The sequence below is a fragment of the Rhinatrema bivittatum genome, chromosome 9 (genome assembly GCF_901001135.1).
Source record: "Rhinatrema bivittatum chromosome 9, aRhiBiv1.1, whole genome shotgun sequence".
Classification (NCBI taxonomy): domain Eukaryota; kingdom Metazoa; phylum Chordata; class Amphibia; order Gymnophiona; family Rhinatrematidae; genus Rhinatrema; species Rhinatrema bivittatum.
Genome location: NC_042623.1, coordinates 11,430,415 through 11,451,491, shown reverse-complemented (window position 1 = coordinate 11,451,491; position 21,077 = coordinate 11,430,415). Strand labels below are relative to the sequence as shown.

At 47.9% G+C, this 21,077-nt stretch overlaps 1 protein-coding gene across 1 annotated transcript in view; it reads left to right on the top strand.

Moving 5' to 3' along the window:
* The window catches only part of DHTKD1 (dehydrogenase E1 and transketolase domain containing 1), a 90,666-nt gene extending 71,461 nt beyond the window's left edge, over positions 1-19,205 (top strand). The window contains exons 10-17 of the mRNA XM_029616812.1: positions 1,195-1,334; positions 2,866-3,016; positions 3,317-3,423; positions 9,651-9,815; positions 10,085-10,167; positions 10,850-11,019; positions 16,283-16,368; positions 18,838-19,205. Of these exons, the coding sequence (XP_029472672.1) occupies positions 1,195-1,334; positions 2,866-3,016; positions 3,317-3,423; positions 9,651-9,815; positions 10,085-10,167; positions 10,850-11,019; positions 16,283-16,368; positions 18,838-18,939 (1,004 nt within the window). The 3' untranslated portion in view covers positions 18,940-19,205. The remainder of the gene's footprint in view (positions 1-1,194; positions 1,335-2,865; positions 3,017-3,316; positions 3,424-9,650; positions 9,816-10,084; positions 10,168-10,849; positions 11,020-16,282; positions 16,369-18,837) is intronic.
* Positions 19,206-21,077: the final 1,872 nt, after the last annotated feature.

The following is a 21,077-nucleotide window of genomic DNA, read 5'->3' as shown; positions in this document are numbered from 1 at the left end:
TAAATAAATAAATAAAATAAATATATCCAGATGCAGTCTCCAAAGCTCCTGTACTAACGGCAGACAGCCGTACACAAACCCAGCGGTGGAAGTCGCGTTGCCTTGAACAAAATTATAATTTAGAAAAATAGCTTTTACAACACTCCTTGACTGTACCTTTTTCTTCTCAAGTAGTGAGGTTGTAGATTAAATCATACTTGTTACTGTTTTAAATAACATTCATTAAGTCAGCCCCCTTTCAGAGGGAAAAGAGCAGCCCAGCTCTGCTTTTAAATGAATTTGTTGATGGTTCTTAATAAGGTAGAACAGTTACATATCTGAGATTTTTGTGTTTAAATCTTCTCCCCTTTAATCCTGCCCTCTGTCCAGGTGGCATGTCCAGGTAGCCAAGGGCGCACTCTCAGTGCTGCTCGTTAGCTGGCAAACTGGTAGCATCTGTCCTCGGGCTTGAGAGAACCGCTTAACCGGCCCCCGATGGATGTGAAATCCGAGCTCCTGCTCCCTTGCGCTGCAGGACTGTGGCCCGCGTCACTGGTCCTGCCCTGAACAGGACACAGCCTCATGCCTTGTACCACACACGCGTAGGGCCAGTTCACCTCCATTTGAAAGGGATTGTATTACTAGAAATAAGAGGCTGAAAATAGCTCTCTTTTTATTTAGTTCACTTTTGGAAATGTGGCGTGCATTGATCACTGCAGCTCGATGTGCATCCGAGATCCTGCGTGGAAGATTCACCGTCTCTTAGTGAATGTTACCAAACATGCCACACACATTGTGACATCGATATTCAGAGAGGTTTTGACCAGGTGACTTTTCAAGTTATCAGGACAAAACCTGAGATTTGAATATTTCCACCCGCTGACCAGTTAGATTTTGTCCGGCACAAAATGTAGCCAGAGAAAGAGAGGCTGTGAGGGAAGCAATCTGGGGGAGTGGTAACAATTTAGCCAGTAATGCTTTACATTAGTTACCCCAGTAATAACTTTTTCCAGGTATGATCCGCTGAGTGTCTGGTTACTTCACCCAGGTCACGCCGAGTGTCCAGTTACTTCACCCAGGTCCCGCTCCCCGGCCTGCTGAATGTTGACCTCTGCCTGGAGTCTCTTTCCGGCTGATTAAAAATGACCTGATTCATCTTAAAAGTGCGTCTGAGGATCTCTCTCTCTCTCTCTCCCCTTTCCTGGGACTGTGCAGGGTTCCACGTGCGGTTAAGTGGGCAGGATGTGGGGCGTGGAACCTTCAGCCACAGACACGTCATGGTGGTGTGCCAGGAGACGAGCGACACGCACATCCCGCTCAATCACCTGGCGCCAGATCAGAAGGGCTTCCTGGAGGTACGGTGCATCTTGTCTCTTCAGTGGCTCCTCCTGCCCTGCTGGGTCATTGCTGCGTTTTCATGGGCGGAGATGACTTTCCAGAATAGCAGTTCAATGCGTATTGCAAGCGCGTACGGTAAAGACTCTTTTTGTTCTGTTGCATTTTCCGTTCTTCTCATATTGAACCATCTTAGTTTTTTTTCACCCACTCGCACTCAGGCCGATGCCGTGTAGTGTGCCTGGCCGAGCGCACAGCTTTACACACACACGCATCCAAAACCCCCCATGCAATAAGGGGATTAGCACATCCAAAACGCGGGTCCTAACCAGCGCATAGCTATTAGCCTCATCAACATGAATTTACATATTAACAATTACCCCCCAATGCAAAAAAAAAAAAAATAATATGTGCCCAGCCCCTGGAGCAGGCGTTAATTCTTGAGGAGCAACCTAAAGTTAACAGAAAAGCAGAAAATACTGGACTACGGGAAAAACAAATTTCAACTTTTAGGAGAGCGGAGGGGAAAAAAAAAATGTCGCTGGCAGTCAGGTTAGGAAAAGGGACGGACGCTCCGTTAACGAGCGTCCATTTTCCTAAGCTGAGCCTCGCGCCTCCTTTTTACCAGGGCAGCCCATTTAGATATTAAATCGGGCGCCCGGGAGAGGTGGGATCGTCGCATGAGCGCCCGTTTAACGCGCGCCGATGTTGCATTGGCCTGACTGTGTTATTGGGTATTTAGCACTCTTCTCAGTAGATCATGCACTAAGTCGTCTTAGTGCCTCGCTTTCCCCCACGTTTCAACTTTCAGCCAAGTTAGAACTTGCCCCCCACCTCGCTCGCTACCACCTCTGACCTCCGAAAATGAGGTGCACCTGCCTCCCAGGATGAAACTACCCGCGTGCTCCGCCCCGCATACTGGGGGTAGGGGCAGCATTCAAAACAGGCAAAAGACATTTGCCCGTGTAAAAAAAACCCTGCAAGTGTTCGTTTACCTGTAAACAAAATAGAAATCGAGGAATAAGTCCAGCCAAGGGGTGGAAGGGATGTGATATTCCTGAGGAATTGTACATTTTTGTTCTAAGATCAAAGAAACCCTCAGCCCGTTTCGCTTTATAGCCAAGCAGCGCTGCCCATCAATCGCCCTACGACCGAAACCGGGGAACGATTACAAATTCTGTAATATTCCAAATGCGGATCAAGTTTAACGTCCTTTTGAAATTTTGCTTGACCTCGCGTCTTGATGGACGGGAGCGCCGCTCTTTGCTGAATCTGCTCAGGATCCTTTGCAGCTCTGCCTCTCTCTCCCCCGCGCGGCTTCGCGTTTCGATCTCATGGAATCTCGTAGACCGCAAACGAGCCGGGCTAGCCGGCGTGCTCATCTTTGTTTTTTTTTAGAATGGGTAGAAAAGAGGAGTTGTCTGTGGGGGGGGGGAAAGTGTTTTAAGTCCGCCGGGCCCCGAGAGCCTCGCTTCTTTACGCCTGCAGCTGCCGTTTTCGCTGGTTCCGCGTAATCATCCTCTGTCTTTGTCGTCCCCCCCCCCCCCCCAGGTGAGCAACAGCCCCCTGTCCGAAGAGGCTGTCCTTGGCTTTGAGTACGGCATGAGCATCGAGAGCCCCTGCCTGCTGCCCATCTGGGAGGCTCAGTTCGGGGACTTCTTTAACGGGGCCCAGATCATTTTCGACACTTTCATCTCTGGAGGTGAGCAACGCCGCGCGCACGGAAGAGTAGCGTGTAAAATACAATCGCTGGTCCACGGAAGCCAGCAATAGCGAGAGAGGGTGCCTGGTGTGCGCTGAGAGACAGAACGCAGGCCGCCTCCTGTAATTTTCACGCGCGCCCGCCCGTGATGTCGGTGCCGGGATTGCCTCTAAGCGGGTGAGACACCGGCACAGAACGGGATGGGGGGGGGGCGACCTCGTTGGCGCTGCGATAAAGAGTTACCGTTTAATGCAGGGAGGGATTTCTTTCCTCTCGCCACGTTTTTTTGCTTTGTCGTAGGTGAGGCCAAGTGGCTGCTGCAGAGCGCTATAGTGATCCTCCTCCCTCACGGCTACGACGGTGCCGGTCCTGAGCACTCCTCCTGCCGGATCGAACGCTTCCTCCAGGTAACGCAGAGGCCGATGATAGGAAATAAATAAATGAGCCCCCTGCGTTTAGGCACCTAAGTTAGGAATCTATTTTCAGCCAAACCTATGTGCCGCAGGCCTCTGCTCCTTACTCTCGTCAGAAGGAATCAGCTGTAATTGCCTTAACCTTATTCCCCTGAGCAGGCCACTCCCCTTCCCTGGCCCCGCCCACTTTTTAGGGTGCTAAATTAGTTTGCAGTTTTGCAGGATCTGCTGGCAGACTCATAATTGCCTTCTTGGGGGGTAGTTTCCAGACTGGCCGCCTACCCGTGGACCCCGTTTGTTTTTCAAAGTGGAGGTACGCGCGTAGTTTCGCTTTGAAAACTCCCTAAAGAAAATTACCTGCATGCGTTTACGCCTGCTGTTTTGTGCAGGGAAGATTTCTGTAGCGTAAAAGGTAATGCATGTAGTTCCTGACCCCCGCCCCCCAGCAGCGTCCCGTGTAGCGGACACATCTGCGCATTCCTCAACATCCTGCTACACCAGTCCAGACGAGGCCGGTTTTGGTCTCCTTTCTGCATGCATTATTTTACCCCTGTTTCACAAACTTTATTTTTAATGTGTAATGAACTGGGAGCAGTGGGTGTAACAGAAGGTAATTTGTTGGATGTGTTTCTCATCGTGTTGTGGAGCTAGCAAGCAGTTGGTGGTTAATATGCAGTAAGCCGGGTAACTCTGATGTTGACATTTCCCTGTACATAACCCGATTAGTCCAGACTCCTGGGTTTTGCCTCCCTGCCAGCAGATGGAGACAGAGTCTCGCTGACACTGTACATAACCCAGTGTGCCACCTGCAGACCCTCAGTATTTCTCTGTCTCCAGCAGATGGTAGATGGTGTAAAACCTGCAGTTCCACAGTCAAGAGACTGTTTTGGATTTATGAGCCTTCCTGCCAGGGGGTTTTTGGATCCTTCCCTGTCTGGTCGAGGTGGACGAGCTGGGGGTTGGTGACCCTTTTGTACGCTCGCTCCTTGTCTTTCCTGGGGTATAAATCTGGTGGTCCAGATCCCTCCCCTTCACGAGGCTGCTGAGGCAGCTACAGGCTCAGGACGGCTGTTTTCTTTTAGTTGGTCCCTTTTTTAATTTGGTTGATTCTCTTTATTTTCTGCTGGCAGCTCTGTGTTCTATTCTAGGGAGTAGGTATTGTAAGTCTGGCTCTTTTTTCTGATCTGCCATGCAGCCTGCGCTCCTGGAACTTGAACATCTGCACCAAAGGAAAGTATTGGTTTTTATGTATCTTTATTTTCAGAGTAAAAAAAACCAAAACAAGGAATTAGATAGAGGTACCAGGGTGGGGGAAGCTACCGTAGCACCTCAGGGAGCTCAGCAATGGGATTTTTAAGCAGCTTCTCTGCCTACGGAGGAGACCGGGTGTTGGCTCCATGGTGCTGAGGGCCTGTTCCCCTGCTTGCCGTTGAGGTGCTGGTGGTGCCACGGGTGCAGGGAAGAACAGAGTATTTGTGCAGATACTTAATCACGTAAGCCTGCAACCTAGGGTAACGTTATTGGCGTTGCGATAGACTGGAGCACGTATTTGCGTGGGTACTTGTGCGCATAAGACTGCAACCTAAACTTGAGCGCGTATTTGCATGCGTCCTGGAGGGCTCTGTGTGTGCACACCTGGGTGGCATTGGTGTGCGCACAGGAGGCTGCCTAGAGCCGAAGTTCAGGAGAGCTAGGCTCCAGGGACAAACAGGTCCAAGCTCCTTGCTAAGTGTGAGGCTTGTCGCCTGATAGCAGTTCAGTCCTCTCTCTCTTTCCATTTATGTTTAGATGCTCAAAGTGATTTGACTACTACAGCTTTTGCCCATGTTGGAAATGCCTGCAGCCTATGGTGTCTCTGGAGGGGGAGTGGAGTGGGAGGCGAGGCAATGGTCAGTTCTCTCTTATTCCCGAGGGTAGAAGCTTCCCTGAGAGAGGTTGGAGAGAGCAAGGTTGGACCTATGGATTCTGGTATGGATCCATCCTCCTCCTGGGTGAAATGTTTCCAGGATCTGCAGGGGTGCCCAGCGAAGGCGAAGCAACTTACCATTTAGGGATCAAATGCTTGGGCCTCTCATTTGTCAGTCACGGGGGCAAATGCCGCAGAGAGGCTGTCCCTGGTAATGCTCAACGGGTTGTGGATCATGAGACATCGGAGGATTCCGATGGGGAATTGGCTTTCTCACCTCTAGAAGAGGGAGAAATTGCATATGATTGAGAGTCGCTTTGCACTCTGCTCAGATTTTTCTTTTTTTCACAGAGATGTTTTGCTGAGTCTGTTGGCTCAGACCCTGAACTCGCTTAGTGTGGCCAAAGGTCAATTATAAGTTATGCATCCTGTTTCTTTCCACCCCCCCCCCCTTTATCCAGTTCCAGAGATATTGGATTTAACGAAGGTAAATGCAGCTCTCAAAGTTCCCCATTTCCACATGGAAACTCTGAGGTCTGTCATAGTGGCGGTACACGAGGGAGAGTTCTTGGCATCTCTCGCCTTGATAGAGCCATTTTTGTACATAGCCAATAGGTTGTAGCACCAGAGATTCCTGAGGTTCATGGTCCTAAGGGAATATTTTTGGTTTCGAGCCCTTCCCTTCAACTAACTGGTGACGGCTCCATGTACCTTCACCAAGGTGATGGTGGTGGGGGAAGCCGCATTGCAAAAGGAGGGTGTGTTAGTGTATCCGTATCTGGATGACTGGTTTATTCATGCGAAATCAAATGACCTCTGTTGACAATCAGTACAAAAGGTACCAATGCGCTTGAAGTCTCTAGGGTGGGTGGTGAACCTAGTAACGAGCCATTTAGTCCTCTTACAAACTCTGGAGTATCTGGGAGCTCAGTTCAACACTCTAGCAGAGACAGTATTTCTCACTGAAAGAGATTGCTGAAATTGCAGAATCAGATTAGGCTTCTGCTAGAGCTTTTGGTGCCCAGGGTCTGGGACTATTTACAGGTCTGGGTTCTTTGGCATCGACACTGGAATTAATGCATTGGGCGTTCACACATATGTGGCCTCTGCAGAAGGCTCTTCTCACGCTGGAATCCATTATTGGAAGAGTTTCATCTTCCTCGTCCATTCTTCCGCACCATTCTTGAGCATGTTGCGGAATTGGAGATTCTGCATTGGATAATAGTCACCACTGATACAGGCCTCTCGGATGCAGGGCAGTGTGGCAAGATCAATCAGCGCAGGGCCAGTGGTCGAAACAGGAGGCCTCATCCTAACAATAGGTTAGAGATGAGAGCAGTGCATTTCACGTTGCTTGCTTGTCTGCCAAGGTTACGCAGTCTTCCAGTACAGATCCTATCAGACAGTCAGACAGTGGTTGATTACATCAACCATCAAGTTGGAACCAAAAATCAGGCAGCGGCTCGAGAGATCCAGGAGTTAATTCTCCGAGCAGAACAACACTTGGAGCGCCTGGTAGCATCTCATATCATTGGAATGAACCTCATTTGGGTGGATTTTATCAGTCGGCTAAAGTTAGACCCCAGGGAATAGATGCTGTCGGAATCTAATCCTTATTGTTTGAACCACTAAAGAGAGCTACGGTTAAAGACTTGACCTTAAAGTGGTTTTCTTGGTTTCTATTTGTTCAACCAGGAAAATTTCGGAGCTCCAGGCGCTGTCATGTTGAGATCCCTTGCTACAGATGTCTGATTCAAGGATATCTTTATGCATGGTGCCGTTTCCTCTGCCTGAGGTAGTCTTGCATTCCATCTTAGTTAGAAAGTAAAGCTTCCTGCTTTTATGGATTTGGATTCTTCTATGCCTCATGCGGAGGAGTGTAGGCTCTTAGATTGGAGGCTTGCTTTATTGAGATATCTAAAGGTCACTTATGATTTCCATAGATCGCATCTCCTCTTTGTAGATCGGATCACCTCTTTGTACTGTGGAGTGGTCAAGAGAAGGGAAATAAGTGGTCTAAGGCTATAATTGTGCAGTGGCTGAGGGAAGCGATCAAGTTGACTTACATTTCTAAAGGGTGCCCGCTGCCAGGGGGTTTTGGGGTGCACTTTATGCGTTCTCAGGCAACTTCCTGGGCTGTTACAACAGGTGTCTCTGCATGAAATTTGCTGGGAGGCTATTGGGAAGTTGTTGCCCACTTTTGTTAGGCATTATCGCTTGGATGTCGAGGCTCTGGCTTCCATGGTGCTTTGGTGAGAATGTTCTATAAGTGGATCTCTCCACGTCACACCCGAGTTAAGGGGAGCTTAGGTACATCTCAGGAGTCTGGACAGATCTGGGGTATGTACAGGGAAAGGGAAATTTGGTTCTTACCTGCTAATTTTCATTCCTGTAATACTACAGATCAGTTCAGAGAACTGCCCATTTACTTGAGGGGGGGGGGGGAGTCCACCGCTTTCTATATAGTGCAGAGTTGTTGGAGGGCTTTAATGCTGATTGCTTATGTTAAAATTGGGAAACAATTTTTGTCTTTTTGGTCAACTTCACCTTCTTCTGGCTCGGAGGGAAGCGAGTTTGCTTCGAAATTTAAGGTTGTTATCTTGGCTTGGGTACAGGTCAATACGGAGAGACTGCAGGTGGCACACTGGGTTATGTACAGCATCAGTGAAACTTTCTCTCTGTCTCCATCTGCTGGCAGGGAGGCAAAACCCAGGAGTCTGGACTGATCCATGGTACTACAGGAACGAAAATTAGCAGGTAAGAACCAATTTTCCTTTGCAGCTTACTGAATATTTTTTTGGGGGGGAGGGGGAGTGGCTGGCTGAGCAGCTCAATTCCCCATCTCCTTCCCTTCAAATTAAATAAATAAATGTTGCAGGCTGAGCCGCCTGATTTCCCACTCCCCCCCCCCCTCCTTTTCCTGTCTTAAAAATATGGGGCACCACCAAAATTCTCCCTGCACCCCAGCAGGAGAAAGCGAGGCTCTTACCGCCCTACCTAGGGTGAATATCTTAGTACTGGTAGCTGACTTCTGAACAGAGATTGGTCAGATGTCAGTGAAGGAACCAATCCTGGTTGAGTGAAGTGAATAAATGAATATGTAAATTCTGATTCGGTTGACAGCTACTGGAACTTAGATGTTCACCCTGGGGGAGGAGGGTTTTGTGGGATGGCTGGGGTTGGTGCGCTACCTCTTTAAGAAGGGGGAGGAGATTCAGCCTATTAGCCTGCAATATATTTTTTTGTATTATTTTGGGGGATGGAGGGGATAAGGCTGCTGTTGGCTTACACATTTTTTATTTTTTTTTTTACTTGTTCGGTTAACTTTAGAGCTGTGATTTTTCCAACCAGAATTAATTTAGTTAAGTTTATTCAGGTAACATTCAGTATCAGCGCTAGCTGGATACATTTTGGCATCGCTCCTGCCTCTCTTTTTTTGCCAAGTAATGACTTGCCTAGCTAAAGCTTAGCCATTTAGTGGGGCCAGGCCTGGATTTGCCAATAGACACACTAGGCCCTGTGCCTAGGGCGGCAAAACTCTGCAGGGCCAGCTGAAGATTTGCAGACTGCCAGCTGTGCTGAATCTCACTCAGCAGAGAACAGGAGGGGAGAGAGGAAAGAAAACCTTCCCTACACCCTGTTCCAGCCTCCACTGCTCCACGCTTCCCCCTCACCTCATCCAAAGAGTAAAAAAAAAAAAAGCCTCTCCGCTCCCTAATCCAGCCCCAACCTCCCTGTCCTTCAGAGTCATGAGGGGAGGGAGTGAGCAGGGTGAGCAGAGCAAAGAAGGCTGTGCCTTAGACTAGTGGTCCCCAACCCTTTCCTGGGGGCCCACCAGCCAGTCAGGTTTTCAGGATATCCACAATGAATATGCATAGGAGAGAAAATTTACATGCACTGCCTCCACAATAAATATGCATGAGAGAAAATTTACATGCACTGCCTCCACAATAAATATGCATGAGAACATTTGCATGCACTGCCTCCACAATAAATATGCATGAGAACATTTGCATGCACTGCCTCCATAATGAATATGCATGAGAGAAAATTTGCATGCGCTGCCTCCATAACATGCGCATTTTCTCTCATGCATATTCATTGTGGATATCCTGAAAACCCGACTGGTGGGCCCTCAGGGCAGGATTGGGGACCACTGCCTTAGACCTTCTGCTCTGTTCCTTGTCCAGGGGAAGGGAAGGTGGGACAGCAGCCCTAGTGCCACTAGGGGTGTCAGAATCCTAAATCCGTCACTGAGTGGGGCAGGATATTTAAAAACCTTTTGAATGTGGGCTCCTCTGTTTCCCTCTCACAGATGTGCGACAGTGCTGAGGAAGGGGTAGACGGTGACAGCGTGAACATGTGCGTGGTGCACCCCACCACTCCGGCCCAGTATTTCCACTTACTGCGCAGACAGATGGTGCGAAACTTCAGGAAGCCCCTCGTTGTGGCTTCTCCCAAAATGCTGCTGAGGCTCCCGGTAAGAGCGTTGCTTCCTCACGTTATACAGTGTGATTGAAAAAAAGATGCCAGGCCGTCCAGAGGAAGGGGGAGCAGCCATCATGCCTCTCCCCCGCCCCGCCCCAAGGCCACCTGTTTAGGGTAAAACAGTTCCTCCCTGACTGTAAGAGAATAAAGAGAGCACCCCCTGGTCGGCTGTGACCCTGCCTGCTTGCAAACCGATGCCCAGCGAGCACGCAAGTTATTTTTCTTTCTGTGCTTTAACACGCATTCTGTTTTCCTCCTCAGTCTGCAGTGTCCCGGCTGGAGGAAATGGCTCCAGGAACAACGTTCAGACCTGTTATTGGAGATTCCTCGGCGGATCCCAAAAAGTAATATTTATTGCAGGAATTTAGAGACTGGAACTGAAACGCTGTGCTTAATGCACCCCTTCCAATTTCCCCATTCAGTTATTCTGTGGAAATATAGAAGATAGCAACAGAAAAGAATCGCGCCTGCTTGCTGTGCTGTCACGGGCCTTCTCCTTTCCCATGCCACTAAGGTCCCTTTGTGCCTGTGCCATGCATCCTTGCATTCTGCCGCTGTTGTAGCTCCCGTGACCTCCCCTTGATGTCTGTCCCAGGTGTCCACCGTCCTTTCAGTAACAAAAAAAAAAAAAAAAATTCTTCCCTTCCTTTGCAGCTTCCCTCCCTTTGACTTCATATAATGACCCCTTGTCAAATTTCTGGAGGAGAGGGGAATTATATGCTCGGTATTTTCAGGCTCTCAGAAATACAGTCGGTGGTATATGCAGTTTCCCCTAAAATTCCCTTTTCTGCAGTTCTGTGTCTTGCTTTGGCCCTGTGATGCCTTCCTGGATTTTCAGATGACGGCACCCGATTTACTTAGATCCACATTAGCACGAATGCCCGAGGAGGATGAGCTTCCATTACATATAAATACTCATCTTTTCTCTGGGGTTAAGTAGTCTGACTTTAATGATTGCTGCTGTTTAATTGCACAATTATCCACCTCCGGCTTGTTGAATCTTTTTTTTTTTCCCTTGCTGTACAGGGTCAGCAGAGTGGTATTTTGTTGTGGCAAGCATTACTATGCCCTGCTTAAGCAGAGGGAGTCCCTGGGAGAGACGGGTAACAGCTCGGCCATTGTCCGGGTGGAGGAGCTCTGTCCGTTCCCACTGGAAGCACTGCAGACAGAAATGAACAGATACCAGAACGCCAAAGGTCAGAGGCATCTCCACACCTTATCAGATACTTGTAATACCTTTTCTTTTAATCGCTGACCGTGTCTTAATTGGTTAGTATCCTTTTTGCAGAACTTACCATTCTCTAATAACAAGCAGCTTCGATGGAGTCTCTTGACTCTCTCATCCCTGAAGGGTCATTCCGTGACCTTTTCGATATTGAAGAATTTTATCAGAAACAGAAGAGGAAAATGTTTAAAAACAGGTGAATTTACAGCGCAGAGGAGGGAAGCTTCTTTCATCAATCTGAAGAGAAATAAAGCTGGGAGTGCGTGTGGATGCTGGCAATGTGGCCGCCCGTTTGCTTGGCAAGCAGTTCACAAACCTCATGAGGCCACGCTGTCAACAATGCCGACAGAAAGACCAAAACAGCCCAACAAAGATGTTCAGGGTTGTAAGTGCCGCTCTGTGCAGGTTACCCCAATACAGAAAAGTTACCATGGGTTACTGAAAGACCTGTTCAATTGATCCCTGGAAACGCGAGTGGTGCCGCGGGATTGGGGAAGAGCAGGGGTCTTCTCCAATCCCGCTTCACAAGAGTGGGAGCTTCACAAGAGTGGGAGCAGAGAGGAGGCCCGAAACTACAGGCTGGTCAGCCTCACCTCGGTGGTGGGGAGACTCTGCTGAAGGAAAGGATGGTGAACTATCTACAATCCGGTGGCTTGCTGGACCCAAGGCAGCATGGATTCACCAGGGGACGGTCCTGACAGACCAAGCTTATTGATTTTTTTCGATTGGGTGACTAGAGAATTGGTTCGAGGACAAGCACTCAATGTGATCTACTTGGATTTCAGCAAATCTTTTGATATGGTCTCAATGTGTATGTAGGGATCGTCCTGATGAAGCGATAAGCTAAACGTTGTCGACATTGGCGTTTGTTTGCAAGGATCCTACTGTTCTAATCAGTTGATCAAAGAAGACAATAAGAAGAACAACATCGATTCGGGCAGTGCGCAGATAAGTGAATGGTTTCACTAGACCAAAACAATTTTTGGGCATGATTAAGTTGGTGAATCAACAAAATATAAGTCTCATACAATTTTGAGTCATATGTGAATGACCGTAATAAGAAAGAGCATTAAAGACAACAGTATGAATTTTTGGAAGAAAATATTTTAATGTTTAGAATAATTGAATTCAAAAGAAAAAATTATTTTGGACTTTTAAAGAGAAATTGAAAAAGAGAGCTTTTTTTTTTACCTATGACTGTAACAACTGGTATTGAATTCAATTTTATACATTTTCATCAAGTGCTGAGGTCTTTTCCTCTCAAATAAAAAATTCAAAATAAAAAAGAGAAAACATTTTTTAGAAACTAATTTGAGTTGATTGCCAGAAGAATATATATAATCACTAGTTTTGGTTGTTATTATGATGGGAATGAAACAATGATATGCACGGACCAAGAGAAAGACTTTGGGGTGACAGTCTCTGGCGATCTGAAGGTGGGGAACCAATGTGGCAATGCGATAGCTAAAGCCAGAAGAATGCTGGGCTGCATAGAGAGAGGAATCTATATAAATAAAAATGTAAATGTTAGTTTGTTCAAAATCTTAAATCTCTGAAAGTTCTTCACCGATTGCTGTGAAATTTTGACACAATGTTGCATTCGAATACGCGTGTGTTTTTACATACCTATATTATATAGATGTCACACCTGTGACAGGTAAAAATATCTTTTTTTGGAAAAACAGCGCCATCTGTTGGACGTAAAAGCAACACATGCTTTCTACAATATAAATGGGCTCTCACCGACGGCCCGTAAATGCGCAGTAGAGAGCAGCTCTACCGCGCAAGTGCGGACCAACTGCGCTACGTGCTGGGTGTCCCAGAGGGGAGGAGGAAAGAGCAGAGAGATTTCAGGGCCCTGCAGCATGGCACTTTGTATCTGCCATCTTTCTCCTCTTCCCTTGGACTGAAGCGTGTATATCAGGGGTGGCCAATGCCGGCCCTTGAGAGCCACAAACAGGCCGTGCCCTTAGGATATCCACAATGCATGGGCATGAGATAAATTTGCATATAGTGCAACCTGGCCTCTTTGTGCCTCTCGAGGACCGCAGCAGGATGTTGTAGGCTGTTCAGCCCACTTAAAGCTATTTTGTACAAGTTTTGGGGTACTTACCAGGTTCTTATGGCCTGGATTGGCCACTGTTGGAAACAGGATGCTGGGCTTGATGGACCCTTGGTCTGACCCAGTGTGGCAGGTTCTTATGTTCTTATGATGGAAGCAAGTAAATGAATTTGCATTTAACTGGTAAATGGAGCTGACGTGAGCTGGAAGTCAGAGTAACCACACACAGGCAGCCCAAAAGGTCTCATTTCACCCCTTAAGCTGCCATAGCCAGAGAGGTTTGTTACGATAACAAGTCGTGATTTTTGTATCTGGTTTTTTTTTTTTTCAAAATTCCTTTAGCTAAGAAAAGCAGGACAAAATTAATGTAAATGTATTTTTTTTGAGGCATATTTCAAAAATGTGAGAAGCACTATTAATTTTGACATGGCTGCTTGTCCGTCACAGAGGCTGTCCAGACCACGGGTGCTGATCAGCAGTAAAATTCGCCTCTCTTGGACGTGGCACAAGGATTTCTGTTCCTGACTGCCTTTGAGAAGATGTGGATCCCTCTCCCCTTTCTTCTTATAGAAGAAAGATGCAGTTCCCTTAATGCGCCCGTGTCTCTTACTCACTGTTCCCTGTGTCTCTCATATGCAGTTCCCTTAATGCGCCCGTGTCTCTTACTCACTGTTACCTGTGTCTCTCATATGCAGTTCCCTTAATGCGCCCGTGTCTCTTACTCACTGTTCCCTGCATCTCTCACATGCAGTTCCCTTAATGCGCCCGTGTCTCTTACTCACTGTTCCCTGTGTCTCTCACATGCAATTCCCTTAATGCGCCTGTGTCTCTCACATGCAATTCCCTTAATGCGCCCGTGTCTCTTACTCACTGTTCCCTGTGTCTCTCATATGCAGTTCCCTTAATGCGCCCGTGTCTCTTACTCACTGTTCCCTGTGTCTCTCACATGCAGTTCCCTTAATGCGCCCGTGTCTCTTACTCACTGTTCCCCGTGTCTCTCACATGCAATTCCCTTAATGCGCCCGTGTCTCTTACTCACTGTTCCCCGTGTCTCTCACATGCAATTCCCTTAATGCGCCCGTGTCTCTTACTCACTGTTCCCCGTGTCTCTCACATGCAATTCCCTTAATGCGCCCGTGTCTCTTACTCACTGTTCCCCGTGTCTCTCACATGCAATTCCCTTAATGCGCTCGTGTCTCTTACTCACTGTTCCCCGTGTCTCTCACATGCAATTCCCTTAATGCGCCCGTGTCTCTTACTCACTGTTCCCCGTGTCTCTCACATGCAATTCCCTTAATGCGCCCATGTCTCTTACTCACTGTTCCCCGCGTCTCTTACATGCAGTTCCCTTAATGCGCCCGTGTCTCTTACTCACTGTTCCCCGCGTCTCTCACATGCAGTTCCCTTAATGCGCCCGTTTCTCTTACTCACTGTTCCCTGCGTCTCTCACATGCAGTTCCCTTAATGCGCCCGTATCTCTTACTCACTGTTCCCTGCGTCTCTCAGATGCAATTCCCTTAATGCGCCCGTGTCTCTTACTCACTGTTCCCTGCGTCTCTCATATGCAATTCCCTTAATGCGCCCGTGTCTCTTACTCACTGTTCCCTGCGTCTCTCACATGCAGTTCCCTTAATGCGCCCGTGTCTCTTACTCACTTTTCCCTGTGTCTCTCACATGCAGTTCCCTTAATGCGCCCGTGTCTCTTACTCACTGTTCCCTGTGTCTCTCACATGCAGTTCCCTTAATGCGCCCGTGTCTCTTACTCACTGTTCCCTGTGTCTCTGACATGCAATTCCCTTAATGCGCCCGTGTCTCTTACTCACTGTTCCCTGTGTCTCTCACATACAATTCCCTTAATGCGCCCGTGTCTCTTACTCCCTGTTCCCTGTGTCTCTCATATGCAGTTCCCTTAATGCGCCCGTGTCTCTTACTCACTGTTCCCTGTGTCTCTCATATGCAGTTCCCTTAATGCGCCCGTGTCTCTTACTCACTGTTCCCTGTGTCTCTCACATGCAGTTCCCTTAATGCGCCCGTGTCTCTTACTCACTGTTCCCTGTGTCTCTCACATGCAGTTCCCTTAATGCGCCCGTGTCTCTTACTCACTGTTCCCTGTGTCTCTCACATGCAGTTTCCTTAATGCGCCCGTGTCTCTTACTCACTGTTCCCTGTGTCTCTCACATGCAGTTCCCTTAATGCGCCCGTGTCTCTTACTCACTGTTCCCTGTGTCTCTCACATGCAGTTCCCTTAATGCGCCCGTGTCTCTTACTCACTGTTCCCTGTGTCTCTCACATGCAATTCCCTTAATGCGCCCGTGTCTCTTACTCACTGTTCCCTGTGTCTCTCACATGCAGTTCCCTTAATGCGCCCGTGTCTCTTACTCACTGTTCCCTGTGTCTCTCACATGCAGTTCCCTTAATGCGCCCGTGTCTCTTACTCACTGTTCCCTGTGTCTCTCACATGCAGTTCCCTTAATGCGCCCGTGTCTCTTACTCACTGTTCCCTGTGTCTCTCACATGCAGTTCCCTTAATGCGCCCGTGTCTCTTACTCACTGTTCCCTGTGTCTCTCACATGCAATTCCCTTAATGCGCCCGTGTCTCTTACTCACTGTTCCCTGTGTCTCTCACATGCAATTCCCTTAATGCGCCCGTGTCTCTTACTCACTGTTCCCTGTGTCTCTCATAGGTTTGGTTGCCTTTCTGTTCCGGGAGCTCACGATCTCACCAGGAGCTGGGCGTTTCCTTGGCAGTTAGGAAGGTGGGGAGGGACGGTATCTCAGGCACTGTCAGGGGAAGACAGGGGGGGGGGGGTTGTTACTTTTCATTTTTGATGGCTTCTATAGTGATGTGATTTTATTGTATTTTTTATGCTGCGCGCCGCTCCAATCTGCTCTGCTACCTGCGTAGGGCAGCGAGCAGCATAAGAACTTGGAAATAAAAACGAGTACTGCCGTGCATATGGAAATCTCTCTCGCTTTGCGTCGTCAGCTTCTGGCTGCACAGACTCCTTCGCACAACTGGGGCGCAGGTGCACGCTCCTCGAACGCTGAGCACGGGAGCACTTCCACTGGGGCACAGGTGCACGCTCCTCGAACGCTGAGCGCGGGGGCACTTCCACTGGGGCACAGGTGCACGCTCCTCGAACGCTGAGCAGCCTTGTCTTTTGTCCTGCAGAGTTTATTTGGAGCCAGGAAGAACCGCAGAACATGGGCCCCTGGAGCTTCGTAGCACCGCGGTTTGAAAAGCAGTTAGCCTGCAAGGTAAGAATTGAACTGCGTTTAAATCAATGTTTGTATTCCGCCTTTGCAGGCTGAAGTCCGCTCCGGGCGGATCACGTTGCCAAGTAAAAACAAGTAACAATGCTGCGGAGGCATTAACAAAAGTCAGGCACCCCCCCCGGGGGCGCAACAATAAAAAACCAAATCTAAACCTTGTAACAGTCAGGTCATATTATCGGGGGTGGTGCATACTTGATGTTTTCTAAAGTTTGCATCCAACCACCCCCTGTACAAATAGAAAGTACAGTGTACATGCATTCATTACACTATAAAGTACGCACAGCAAAAGTACTTGCACTTTCAAACTTTGCATATTTGAACATTGCCCCCTAAAGGAGTAGAAAAGATTGTTTCAGGAGCTGCTGAATGTGGTAGTACAGTTATCATGTTAACCCCCTTGGATGCCTAGAAATAAAAGCCAGCAAACAGGTTGTATCTGATGCGTAACTGGACTAACTTAACGTTTCTGACGAGCATTCGAGACCTATGCTTCCTTCATCTCATTCTTTTGCATCGAAGTAAGAATTTTACTCCATTAGAAAAGGATCACAGCGGCCATCTTTAAATTGGTGGGAACGGTGCAACTGCTAAAGGGGCTGTGTGCGGTGCTTGCACCAGCCTAATGTCTTTAGGAGAACGGGGGGGCTGAGCTGGCCGCTGTGTAGGGTCAGCAGCCAAGACAGAGTGGACAAGAACAGGAGCAGTGCAGAGGGACCCCCCGCTAGCTCTCCCCCCCCTATAGCAGCCTCTCCTCCAGGCCAGTGGAGCTTCAGACGAGCACCTGCTTCCTCATCTCCCACTGCTGATTTCCTCATTCTGCTGACAACAAACAATAGCCAGAACCATTTTGGAAAAGTAGTCTGGTGCTCAGCAGTGTTTCCTTCAGCTCCTGGGAGGTACTGGGCTATCGAGAGAGGTGGGGAGAATTTGTGGGGCAGGGGAGGTGAATGAATTCAAGGTGTGAGGGCAAACTGGGAGGAAACAAGAGCACAGGACACAACTGGGTCTTAAAACTATTCACAAATGGGTTTTCCTATCCCGGATTCCAATGGTTCTGATTTCCTCTGTTCGTTTAAATGTATTGTAAAGTGACTTGAGGCCAACCTTGCGAGAAGACGGAATATCAGATGCTCATAAATAAAAATCACAAAACTGATTCTGGTAAAGAAATCTTTTGGCGCCAAGATAGGCATGAACGCCATACTCTGTGTGACATAATTTGGAAAGATATTATACGTTCCCTTGATGCAGATATCCAAACACGGAACCATGTTGGGTTCCTGTTCGTTGCACAGTGGGATTTACATGAACTGATCAGCACTGGGAGGTACCGTATTTTTCGCTCCATAAGACGCACCTAGGATTCAGAGCAGGAAAATTAAAAAAATAAAAAAAAATAATAATAATGGTGTGTTAAACCGGCTCTGTTCCTGGGCGTCTGTGCGTCTTATGGAGCAAATTAGGGGAGGGCATAACATTTTTTTTTGTCCCCATTTCGTTTTCAGGTCTGGGGAGGGCCATTTCTGTCCACTCCCCAGATCAGAAAACTTTCGTTTTCTTTGTTGAAACCCCCCCCCCCCCCCAAAAAAAAACCCCATACCAACCCTTTAAATTTAATGAACTGTAACCTCCCCACCCTCCTGACCCCCCCCCCCCCCAAGACTTGCCAAATGTCCCTGGTGGTCCAGCGGGGATCAAGTAGCGATCTCTTGCACTTCACCGTCGCCTGCCAGTATTCAAAATGGTGCCGTTCCTGAACATAGCCAGATCAGTCCAGAAAAGTGGGTTGTGTATCCCTACCTGCAGGTGGAGTCAGAGAACAATTAGACCTTTGGGCACTGCTACATAAGGAGAGGGCCACCTGCAGTCCCTCGGTATTTCTCTGACTCCAGCAGGTGGTAGGGTGCATCTCCTGCAGTCTTAGTTTTTTTCAGGGTAGTTAGGAAATTTGTTATTTTATTTTTCCTTCTCGTTTGCTTCCCTGAGGTGTTAGGCACCTTCGTGGGCCATCCCTCAGTGGAAGCTGGGCATCCGGGGGGTTAGACACCCCTGACTGTGTTTCGCCCGCTCCGTCACGGGGTGTTCAGGCCGGAGTCATTCCTAGAGAGCAGGTCTATTAACAATTATTAGCCAGATAGACATGGGGGGGTTTGCCCTCCCCTTACCTCTGGGTGTGAGCATCAGGGAATGGATCTATTGGGATTAGCTATGTGTTTCCCAGTGACCCAGACCGTCCGCTGTCGGAGACTCAAAGTACCTTTGGTCCAAACAGATTGTGCAGGATGCACTGTCTCTTTTAAGACCTGTTTAGACTTGGCGTCTGTATTGTCATCACCGAGCTAATGTTTTTGTACTGTGATGTGACACTGCATCACCAACATAGAATTAAAATATCTTTAAAACCCATGAAACAAACTGAGATGATAACCTGAACCTCAATTTTGTCTGTAGCTGCGCCTGGTGAGCCGACCTCCCCTTCCAGCGCCAGCCGTGGGCATCGGAACCCTCCACCACCAGCAGCAGGAAGCCATCGTCACCAAGACCTTCGCATAAGGACTTCTCAGCGACAGAACACCAGATTGGGCTTGCAAACACTAAATAAAGGGCAGTTTTCTATAGTCGGAGATCAATTAAAAGAAGACTGACGCATCTTTATGGAACAGACTTTTTGAAAGGTTTTATACATGGTACTACACAGGCAGGGGCAGTCTCTGTTAACCTGTTTCACAGTATTTTGTCATCTTTGCACTTCCTGACATGACTCTTGTCTTAATAACATGACTAAATAAACAGAGAGTCCCAGTGGAGGGATGTGCTGAGATTTGGCCACAATTCCAGCATACAGTTCGAGGTGTACTTGTGGGATACTGCCGTGTCGGCATGCAATAGTGCTGCAGTCTAGGGTCTTATCTCTTCCTTCTAGTAACCCAAGAATGCAGCCAAATAATGCAGGAAAACAGGGGCGTGTTGGACAAACACAATATAGAAACTGCAAAGAATTGAAAATCTTGCTAATTTTTTTTTGCCAAATTGCTTGACTGACATTTTTTTCATTCTACAAATGATCTTCTAAATGAGAGTCCTAAAAATGTTTACAGATTTATTCTAAAAGAATGTACTAAAGGACCTAACTTAAAACTGAACAACTTTAATTCTCTGTACGTACCCAGATCACTCCAGACTCCTGGGTTTTGCCTCCCTGCCAGCAGATGGAGACAGAGAGAGTCTCACTGATACTGTTCATAACCCAGCGTGCCACCTGCAGTCCCTCAGTATTTCTCTGTCTCTGGCAGATGGTGCAAAACCTGTTCTGCAGTCAGGAGACTGTTTTGGATTATTTATGAGCCGCCTTCCCAGTGGGTTTTTGGGTCCTTCCCTGTCTGGTCAAGGTGGACGAGCTGGGCGTTGGTGACTCTTTTGTATGCTCGCTCCTTTCTTCTGTGGGGTGTAAGTCTGATGATCCAGATCCCTCCCCTTCACGAGGCTGCTGAGGCAGCTACAGGCTCAGGGTAGCTGTTTTCTTTTAGCCGTGTTGAGATCCCTTGCTACAGATGTCTGATTCGGGGGATATCTTTATGCATGGTGTCTTCTCCTCTGCCTGAGGTAGTCTCGGTGTTCCATCTTTGTTAGACAGTGGAGCTTCCTGCTTTTATGGATTTGGATTCCTCTACGCCTCATGCGGGGGAGCTTGGCTCTTAGATTGGAGACATGATTTCCATAGATCGGATCACCTCTTTGTACTGTGAAGTGGTCTAAGGCTACAATTGTGTGGTGGCTGAAGGAGGTGATCGAGTTGACTCACATTTCTAAAGGCTGCCTGCTCCCGGCGCACTTCACGTGCTCTCAGGTGATTTCCTGCGCTGAGTCACAACCGGTGTCTCTGCATGACATTTGCTGGGTGGCTACTGCCAAGTCGTTGCCCAGTTTTGCGAGGCATTATCGTTTGGATGTCAGGGATCCGGCTTCCATGTGCTTTAGTGAGAATGTTCTATGAGCAGAACTCTCCAGGTCCCACCCGCGTTAAAGGGAGCTTAGGTACATCCCAGGCGTCTGGAATGATCCAGGTATGTACAGGGAAAGGGAAATTGGTTCTTACCTGTTAATTTTTGTTCTTGTACTACCACAGATTTACGGGGGGTGGGGGGAGAGTCCACCGCTCTTACTGTTGCTTTGAATATAGTGCAGAGCTGTTGGAGGTTTTCAGTGCTGATCGTTTATGCTAAATTTGGGAAATGAGTTTTCCGTTGTCTTTTTGGGCAGCTTTACCTTCTTCCGGCTTGTTGGAGGGGAGCGAGTTTGCTTAGAAGCTTCCTTATAAATTTATGGTTGTCTGCTGTCATCCTGGCTTGGGTACAGGTCAATACATACTGAGTTACTGCAGGTGGCACACTGGGTTATGAACGGTGTCAGTGAAATTTTCTGTCTCCATCTGCTGGAAGGGAGGCAAAACCCAGGAGTCTGGACTGATCCGTGGTATTACAGGAACGAAAATGAGCAGGTAAGCACCAATTTTGTGTCTAGGAAAGTATGCCTATACCTAGACTGGCCTTGGTAAAATAAGCCCATCAGTCTATTAGCCGCAGGATGGATATAGTAATCTGTATGATGAATTTATTCAGGATATAGCTGAATATTACCCAGAAAGATTGCAATGCTAGAATAATAAATCTCACAGTTTTTAGTTAAAAAGA